The sequence below is a fragment of the Mus musculus genome, chromosome X (assembly GCF_000001635.26).
Source record: "Mus musculus strain C57BL/6J chromosome X, GRCm38.p6 C57BL/6J".
Classification (NCBI taxonomy): domain Eukaryota; kingdom Metazoa; phylum Chordata; class Mammalia; order Rodentia; family Muridae; genus Mus; species Mus musculus.
In genome coordinates this window covers 107,289,832-107,300,208 of record NC_000086.7, presented here as the reverse complement: position 1 = coordinate 107,300,208, position 10,377 = coordinate 107,289,832, and the positions used below count along the sequence as shown (strand labels likewise).

Sequence of the window (10,377 nt, the reverse complement as noted above, 5' to 3'; positions counted from 1 at the left end):
GGGTCATTTACGGAGTAGTATAGAAACATACTACAGTAGCTTCCTAAAATAAATACATATATAAAGATGATCTAATTAAATCAACAAATAATGAGGGAGACAGGGCCCAAATGGGCCATCTCTTATTACCAAATGAAGCTTCAAATTCTGGGGTTGGGTTATAGCTGATTGAGTTGTTGGCCAAAGGAGTTCTATGGAACCCCCAAACAACATAGGTTTTTGCAAAGACTATAGGTAGCTTTCCACAAACTGACAGCAAAGTTACCTATACAATTCATTGAACATGGAGAAGTTGAACTGGTGCCTACATTGATCCTTCACCTCTATGTACCTGCATCTTTGATACAGTATGGAAGTCTGTATGCTACCCAAGTAGAAATGTAAACACCAACCCAGCCACAAACACTTTGATCTACAGTTGTGCCTTCCTGTAAGATATGCTTATGAAATGATGCCAAAAAACACATGGGCGTAAACAACCAACATCTGATTTGACTTATGGCGCATCTTACAAGATGCAACCATACTGGACACTGATTAGGTTGCAAACAACCTGAAAGTAGGCAGTACAGATACCTCTGGTCTATAAACAGTTAATAATAACATTACAAATGTCTCCTAATGACATTTTGCTATATTCACATATCAGCTTTTGCTCAGTCATCATGAGAAAAGTTTCACCTTAGAGCAGATGGAAATAAATGAAGAGACCCACAGCTAGAGATTATGGAGAGGAGTGACCTTGGAACACTGAGCCCTAAAGAGAATATCTCCACCAAATCTCTTCCCTCGGGTCTCAGAAACCCTCTCAGAAAAGGAAACATAAAAAGTTTAAGAGCCAAAGGACACCAAGAAAACAAGGTCCTCTAAATGAATATGGTAGATATGCATAAGAACTTACAGAAACTGAAGCAGTATAAATAGGTATTGTAGAGGTCAGCACCAGATAGAGTACGAAGGATTAAACAGAAGTGGATAAATACCCCATACCCAACCCAGAACCAATCTCCAATTAATAGGGCATCTCACCAGCGATATAATCTACTCTAAGTGTAGTCTGCCTACTCAGCTGTACATTTGCTAACAGAAAATTAACTCAATGGCATCTTTGGACCTTCCTTGTCTGAAAATGTCATATCAGAGTGTTTGCTTCTTTTTAAGAACCTTATTATTTATATTATGTATATTAGTCTTTTTGTTCCTCTTTTCCTGTCCCTTCCAATCCAACACCCCCAATAGTTCTATTTTTACTTTCATTTCCTTTTTGTCTAAACCACACATATGTTAGAACATGCAGTGTTTTATGAGTGTACCTCCTTTGCCATAGCATGATCTTTTCTAATTCCAATCATTTCCTTGCAATGATATAGTAATTTTATTGTTTATAAGCAAATAGAACAGTAATGTGATTCAGATAATTTTATCTATCATTAAATCCTTTACATTTTTCAGGACTGGATGGGAAGTTTATAGTACAACTGCATTCATTATGTTCATGCTCGCTAAACTCACAGCCTGGACAATATATTTTTCAAACTTTTACTTTTGATTCTCTTGACTTAATTTTAATTCTATTGGTACTCTTATAAATTTTGAATATGAAACATGGTAAAGATCTGAAATCTTATACCATACTATTATGTCCCAGTATCAAATTTGAAAGCCTCTACAAAAAACAAAAAGACACTAGGGTTAGATGGCCAAGTATAAAGAGTGTCCTACCTGTGGAACAGTGAATTTGCACAAGGTAAGAACAAGTGCCGCAGACCTTCTGGGTCCCTGTGTCTGCGTGGAACGGGGTCTCTCGATGCGGGTGGGCAAAGCGTGGATGAGCGGAAAACAGACACACACACAGGAGAGTTCGTGTGGAATCTGAGTGTAATTTTACAACTCGAGCATCAGACTTTTTATGCAGAGGACAATAAGGAAGTTGGGTGACATATTTGCAAGGTACAATTGAGGTAACGGGAATCTTACCTAAAACAGAGGAATGCAAACACAAAAGGTCTAACGGGAACCACCCAGGATAGAATACATTGATAACAGCTGGGATCAACAAGGGCGCCACCTAAAATTCACTAATCTTAGAAGCCAGGGTCAAGGGCTTCGAGTCCTTGCAATAGTTCCTATTTTAGTCTCTTGTATAGTCCACAATCCCCTTAGGCCATTGTAAATATGCGTGTATGGGTGTAACTCTGCTATAGTATCTATTCTGGTTTCTCCTTTGGTCTGAAACTTCCTTTTTCCTTAGTGATGGTAAATTCCTGTGTAAGGGAGTGACTTAGCTTTTACAATCTTACTGAATTCTAAACCCTTGATCTTGGTCAAGGACGCCCTTGGACTGTTGGAACACTGGCGAAAGGCTTTAGCCATGTCAGAGCACTTATAATAGAAAAATAGTGAAAGAGAGCACGTGGATCCATACTCTAGACTAGCACGGTAATGGAACTCGGGAATGAAAAATTAATGTATGGGTAGAGAACACTAGACTCCAGGAGGAGAGCTTCCTTGAAACTCTTTTGCCTCATGAGTGACTTTTAAGCCTTTCGACTTGTCCAGTTGACTCGACCGGAGAGCGTAACAAACAAGGACTTGAGTGTGGCTTGTACCTATAGATGAATCAAATGTTTAAGAGTAGGAAGAAATGAATATAGTCAACAATAAAGAAGATTGTGGTTTCTGCAAAATTAAATAGTAGTTAAAGCTAATTAGGCCCTATTGAAGAAATTGTCTGTAAAGAAAAGTTTGCTCAAGTAGTCTCTTCCCTCCTCCACACAGACCACATTCTTCAAAACCAAGGAACATGTAATTTTAAACAATTACATTTTTTACAAGTTTATCTCTCACCTTTCTGTCAACCATTACCTATGTTAATAACAGAATATGGTTTTGAAGGTAGTGAAGTTACTTCTTGTATGGTTTCACAGGATTACAGGAAAGTTTTCTAAGTGGTTTGAGGGTACTCGAAGCATGAGGCAGGTTATGTATTTATAATTTCATTATTTTTTCAGATCTACCCAAGCATAAGATGTTTCACTTAAAAAAAAGAAAACAGAAAAAAAACCTTTTTATTTTTTTTTAAGAGCATCCTTAGAGTCTCTTTCTGCAACCATTAAGGTGTGTAATTTATAACTATTTGGTTATGACTAAAGCTACTTAGGATTCAAAGACAATCTAGGGAAATAAACAAGATGGACAGCAAATTGCTAAATTAAGCAAACAAAGGCCTAGAGGAGACCTGAGTTATGATAACATAGACGGGACAACTCATCTTGGTCTTTGAGAATGGAATCCACCACTTCAGTAGATTAAAAGGAATAGTAGACCTTAAGAAACATAAATCCATGTATGTGATCCCACTAACAGCCCTTAAATCTATCATTTGGTAAAAAAACTAATCACACATTAACATCCAGAGTCAGAAAACATCCATTTAATTACATACAGAGATAAACTTTATTATTAAAATTCATATGATAAATAAGAGCTGCAAATAAACTTCAGTAACAACATTTCACAGTATCTTGGAAGTTAACCCAAAAGATTGCATAAAAATTAAACTGTGCAGAGTTCCTCTGATGAATCCCTATAGAGCATGGCAACTCGGTTTGTTATTTGTAGGGCAAATGGCTCCTCTTCATAAACTACTGATTAATAGGATTTGCTGTTTTATTACATGTCAATGATAACATATAACATATAAACCATGCCATTAAAATAATAAGAGCAACAATAAAGACAATTTATTAGCATTAAATGATATATATTCAAATTTTCTTATTAAATAATTTGCTTAATTTTAAGACTAAAATTTTAACAAGTTTATAAAAGAAATATGAGATGATTTACCTTTACTTATATATTGCCATCATTCAGATTGTCTTTGTATTCAATCTTATAGAACTCAAAATGATAAATAAGAGATCTGAGGAAAAGACTTTCCAAGAAGAGTGGAACCTCAGTAAAGAGGCGCCTGCTTGGTGGCCGAAGCACTATTTTCTCCAGCATTAGTTTTTTGTTTTTTGTTTTTTTTTCTGAAAACTAGGTCCAGTGTTAGAAGAGAGATAGGGTAGAAGAAAAATCTCAAGCAACAATCTGGAAAATGTACACCCATGTTTATAGAGCTATTTCTTGGAATTTAGCATCCTCACAATGGCAACCAGAGTAGATGGCCATTTGTAATGCATTATTTGAAAGGATTGCTTTAAGACTCAATTTCTTTATAGTGTCTTCCCCTCTACCACATCTCCCTGTGTCTGAAATTGCTCCATTTGGATTTCTGTACTTCGTGTTAATGCCTATTTGTAAGGTATGAACTTCAGATATTTCTTGGTAAATTAATATGAAGTTAACATTATAATTAGCACCTTATTATGAATAAGTTGATCAGAAGGAGAAGGGGATGGAGCAAAATTGAAATGTACTGATGAGGAAGTTGAAGAATCAGAAAAATTGCTCTGATTCAGTATTCAGATGCTGAATATAAACCCAGATAGACAGATCTGGGTAGATAAATAGCATAAAATCATTAGACATTTGACTTATCACTAAATGATGGAGAAGTAATATCTAACAAATGAGCTGTAATCTCAACTACTCTACAGTGGTCAATAATGTCCTAGAAGTATTTCTTCTCCCTTGAAAAATGGTATGAGTATAACGAAATCAAAGTTAGAAAAACGTTCCAACAGTGATCTCCCAAAGTGACTTTAAAAAGTGTAACACATGCTACAAAAAAATAGTAGGCATAGATATTTTAAGTGTGAGCACTATTTCAAGCACCCACAGTTGTTTCATAGTTTCACAAATGATTACTTGTAATCTCATTATGATACAAACTTACAATCAAACAGAAATCACTTTAAAACAAATAGACCACACACATTTATAGTTTCTTTTTTGAAAACAAAATTTAACACTTATTTAATACATCAAAACATATGTACATCACAAGGAATGATTAGGATATATATAAATATACTGTTGCTAGCAGCACAAACTCATTTTTTCTAATACATTATTATTTTCATAAACTGTTCAAACATAAGCACTACATTTTTGTTACTTACTCAAACAAAACTTTAGAGGTTTCCCACTAGTATTAGAAGCTAAAATTCATGTCCATTTAATGAGTTTTTCCTAAAACATATAGTATCATTAACTATATCCCTAAAACTGCATGTCTTGCTTGATTTCTTTATTTTCTCAATGTAAAGGAGAGTGTTTTCTCCCCATTCTCTTATTCAACGATTTCTGAAAGTAATCTTATTTACAATGTATATCATGCTTCAGAATATTCCAGTGCTTACAACCACATACCCGAGTTTTTCCTGCTCAATAGTACTAAACAGATAGTAGACATAGCTTTTGTAAGGATGTATATGGCTGCTGGAATGATCCACACTTTTCTCAAAAGGTGAAAGAATTGCTTCCAACAGTTTCTGAGAGGTAATCTTTGTAGGCTTTATAATCATATAACTTAACTGGAAAAGTGCAGATTTAAAAGTCCACATGACCAGTGTCTTTATGTCACACTCTGGCTTGTGTAGATGTCTTAATAGGCACCACTTACCTTGGAGAATACTTAAAGGATAATAGTGATTTTTAAGACTTATACTTCACTTTGGTTCATATTTTCACTCTGCCCAAGCTTAGCGACTAATTGGTGCACTGTTTCTTCCATAGGCTCAGTAAATGCAGTAATAACCTATCAGATTGCTTCAATGTAATTCTAAATTATGATGAAAAGCTATCCCTCTCCTAGGCATGTTCATACATATATACCTGAAGGTATTCTTTGGACCTAGTTTCAGAGAGCCAGAATTGTGGTTGTCACCTCTTTCCTTTCTCTAAAGCATAAAGGCCATCTGACTCATGTTGCCTTAACTGTAGAAAACTACCTGCCCTGGGACTATTCAATGTATCATTTTATACAATTACAGAGGATTACTATGTGTCATGAATGTTTGTTGTTCTTAGTTTAAGTGTACCAGAGCCTGGTTTCAGAAATTCATTCAACAAGTAATGTGACAGATGATGTTTCATATTAAAACTAACTGAAGAAATAAAGCATTGGAGTTTCAAATCCTTGAATGGAATCACACTTGGGAAATAACAATTACCCTGTTTTTGTAACACTATGTACACATAAAGTTTTGCCCACCCCACTTTAAAAACAACCAAATATGTTGTTGGAATGCAAACTGTGATCACTACTACAAATGGACAATTGCACACCTTTTGAACATAGATTCAGCAACTGTGGTAAGAAAACTCAGTGCTTAAAATGGGCTTGAGTTAGTAATTGATTTTGTGACTTAGGTTCACAGATAAAGCTGATGACTCTAGCTGAGAGAATATGTGCGCAGTATTATCAAAATTTCACCATTTACGTCTTAAAGAGTTGGTCCAACATTACCGCATGGACATGTCACCAGCAATGATATTGAAATGCAATATTCTAAACAGGTATTGTCATAAATATGTGCATTCCCCATGTAAGTAATATAGACCACACTGAAAGGTTATGAATACTTCCTGTGAATACTGTCTTGATGAGGTACTGCAAATGTGTTCTGGTATTTGCATTCCAGGCCATGTTCAGTTCTGGGTTTTATTTAACATAGTTCAGCTGCCACGGTAGAAGTGGCATGGTTACTTGCAATTTTGTATGATTTTGTATGGAGTTGGATGTTATCAGGCAAATCTTGTCTTGAAAGGCGTCTTCTGAACTCATTAGTGGTAAAATAATATATAACTGGGTCAAGACAGGAGTTCAGGCTTGCCAGACACAGGGCCACAGAATGAAATATTAGAATCACTCTTCTGGCAAAGCAACTCTTAATTTCATTGGACTTAACCAGGAAATCTAAAGGAAAGCTGAAGTGATAAGGTACAAAGCAAACTAGAAACACCCCTGCACAGGTCAGAATCATCTTCAGGGCTTTCTTTTTCTCTCCAAGATGTTGAGAAATGGGATATTTATTTTGTAATGACAAAGCTGTCTTCCAGGTACAGTATAAAACAATCATAAGAGGAGTAACAAACCCAACCACCTCTCCGATAGTTATCATGGCAACAGATTGGGCCAGATTAACATTCCTGATAGGAAGATCCACAAAGCATTTGGTTCTGTTACCTGGAGTATCATCATTGGTTCTGAGGAGAGGAAAGAGCAGGCAGGCAAGGCAGATGATCAGCCAGCCAATAATGCTGATATACAAGTCATATTTCTGTTTGCAGTCATTGAAACGAAAGGGGTACATGAGAAACCAAAATCTTCGCACACTGATGCAGACCAAGAAGTAGATGCTGGCATACATGTTTACATATTTCAGGTAGAAACAAAACATGCAGAGACCAGGACCAAATGGCCAGTCATGGTTCAAGTAGTAAAAGATCCTCAGTGGCAGAGAGAGAATCTGTAATAAGTCAGCAATGGCTAGGTTTATCATAAATACCACAGCCCTTTTGGTTTCTTTCATATAGCCGTAAAATACCCATAAGGCTAATATGTTCCCTATAAGACCTGGCACAAGAATAACAGTGTATGTCACTGCATAAATGAAGTACCGGAAATCTGTATTGTCTCCATCTGTCTTGTTACATGTAAAATTATCAGTCATGATTATTTCCAAGAGAAATTTTCTTTGCCTACTGGTCATTCAAATTTAAATCCACAAGTAACTTCTGTACTGTCCACAAGTCAGTGGCTCAGAGAGACAGAGTATAAAACAAACTTTTGCCACAATTGTTAGCCTCTACACATGATTTGGGAAGTCTAAAAAAACCTGGCTGTATTTATGCCTCAGCTTTGTATACATAACCACAGAAATCCATTGTGCAAGCACACATGAAAAGTTGTTAAAATGTTCTTCTCTTGTTTATTTTGTGGTAAGGTCTTCCAGGCCAGGACATCATGGAAAGAGGATATTTCTCATTTGATTCATAACTATGTCATACATCAACTTCTCAAATTCCCATATGATGGTTATCACTTTACAGGTGTTTGGAAGGACGTTTCATGTTCTTTTGGGGAGAGACATCTGGCACACAGAGAAGAAAGGTTTGCTTCAGTGCAGGCTGGCTCAGCCACTGTTTGAAGATGACTTATTTTGATGGTTCTTTTTTTTCCCAAGACTTTTTCAGATCTGCATTAAAGAAGAGAGAGAGAATAAAAGGCAAACCTGCAAGTAAAAGAAAATAAACTTGTTACACCTAGCGTTTTTAAATAAGAAAAACTAGTGTTTAATGGTCACATCATATCCAGAAAACAACACTTCACAAAATTCCTCCCCATCATCTAGGTCTTAAATTCTTTACTCTTCTTATCCTTAATATTTCCTGAGCCTCACTTTTTTTTGGGTGATATCTAATTTTGCTTAGGGCTAAGAAGTCATAGTCACTTAGTCTTAGCATTTTGGTCAGTTAGGAGTCTCTGCATTAATTGCTTCCCACTGCAAAAAGAGGCTTTTCTAACCAAGGTTGAGAACATCACAGAGCTGTGGGTACAAACAAATATTTAGAAAGCATTTTAATATGATCATGTTTTAGCAAAACAACACAGTAGATTCTCCTCTAGGGCAGATGGCCTTTCTAGCCATAAGCTTTTGGTAAGGTTTACAGTGTCACTCACAAATTTCCTTCTATGGAACAGACCTTAAACCCAATCAGAATGTAGTTGTTTATCTCCCCAATCTTTGTGCCACTATTGCACCGTAGTGCATGTCTTCCCTACTCTATCCCCAGGTTAGTATTACAACATGGAGAAGACTATTAATGTCTTTTTCTTCCAGAGGCCTAATAGTATCACCCTCACAATAAAAACTGGCTAGCCAGGAAGAAGTTTCCAAGTCAGTTTAAAATTAATTCTTATATGTATTACAACCAAAATATGTGGTATCTTCAGCAATACTAGGATATGACCATCTAATTACAGTGGGCAACCACAAACAATAGCAGTAGCCTGACTTGTATTTTTCTTTGAGGGGGTGTTTCTCTGGAGATTCCCTAACCAATAACCCATCTGGAGGCTATCCTATATGTGAATTAAGATTCTTTTTGCAGTCATGAATTTATATGAAGCTAGGTTCACATGCTCAAGATTAATCCTATCAAAATTCCAGTATGAACAAGGCCTTGTCCCTAGATGTGGAATTACTGGCAGTTGATAACTGCTAGGGGGAGAGAAAATAATTTTCTTTGTTGGTATGGCTCCTGGTAGGTTTCCCACCCTCCAGTGTAAGCAGATTGCAATGGACTCAGTATATTATTTAAAAACGCAAAACAAAACAGAAGATGACAAATTTGTGAGGGAGCCATATCGGGAAGCCTGGATAAGGTGGAATGGAGTTGTGTATGTGTGTATGATCAAAATCCATTGTATATAGGAAAAATAAAAAATAAAGCACATGTATAAAAATATATTAGTATTAATAGAATTTTGATTTGAGTGGGGATTAATATGCTACAGGTTCTATAACAGCAGTTCTCAACCCACAGGTTACATCCTCTTTGGAGATCAAATGACCCTTTCACAGGGTTTGTCTGAGACCACAAGATAATGCAGATATTTATATTATGATCCATAACATTAGTAAAATTACAGTTATGAAGTAGCACCAAAAAACATTTGTGGCTGGGGGCTCACCACAGCATGAGGAACTATAAAAGTGTCACAGCGTTAGGAGGGTTGAAAACCAATGTTCTAGAAAGTGCAGAAAAGTAAAATGAGAAGGAACTTGAAAAATAATCCAGCACTTTGTTACAAAAAATGTCTAAGCCAACAAGAAGGGAGCCTGTTAGAAATTCAGAAGAATCTCAGCCCCTCCCTCAGGACCTGGATTTTAACAATTAAACTTAGTTAAGTCTTTGGAAACTCTGATTTCCACCACTATTTCCCAAACATAAGGGATCTTCAGACCCATGTGAGGAAAACGTTTTCTTTAAAACAACAACAGCAAAAACATTAATACAGCTTTCCAGGTGTTTCCTCTAGAGATTTTGATTCAACATGTTTTAGGTAAGGCCAGAAAATTCTATTTTCACAAAGCTTTCCATATGACTCGGATACAGTCAGCATTGCTTTTGTCCTTGAAGCATCATTTAGGGGCCAGTGATTTGATTCAAATCCTTCCCAGATGTTGTGAAAATAAGTGGGCAACCAGCCTCTCTTTAAATAGTTCCATTTACATGGGCCATTTAGTCACCTCTTAATTATCCAAGACAAGAGAGCAGAGCATCAGAACAGAGAATCAAATCCCCCAAAGGCTGACTCAGCTGGGCCCATGACCCTTCTTTTGAGGTAAACAAATTTTAGCTTAGGGACTTGAATCATTGCCTCAAGGCTGCTGAAATCTAGAAGGATTTAACTGACTT

The 10,377-nt window shown here is 36.3% G+C and overlaps 1 protein-coding gene across 5 annotated transcripts in view; it reads right to left on the bottom strand.

The window, feature by feature from the left end:
- Positions 1-3,437: 3,437 nt before the first annotated feature.
- The window catches only part of Gpr174 (G protein-coupled receptor 174), a 40,894-nt gene continuing 33,954 nt past the window's right edge, over positions 3,438-10,377 (bottom strand). For 3 of the 5 annotated variants that reach the window (NM_001177781.1, NM_001358747.1, NM_001033251.5), the window contains exon 5: positions 3,440-8,150. In NM_001177781.1, coding sequence (NP_001171252.1) covers positions 6,618-7,625 — 1,008 coding nt within the window. In that variant the 5' untranslated portion in view covers positions 7,626-8,150 and the 3' untranslated portion in view covers positions 3,440-6,617. Of the gene's footprint in view, positions 8,187-10,377 lie in introns of all 5 variants that reach the window. The other 2 variants (XM_017318457.2, NM_001177782.1) reach the window with 2 other exon arrangements.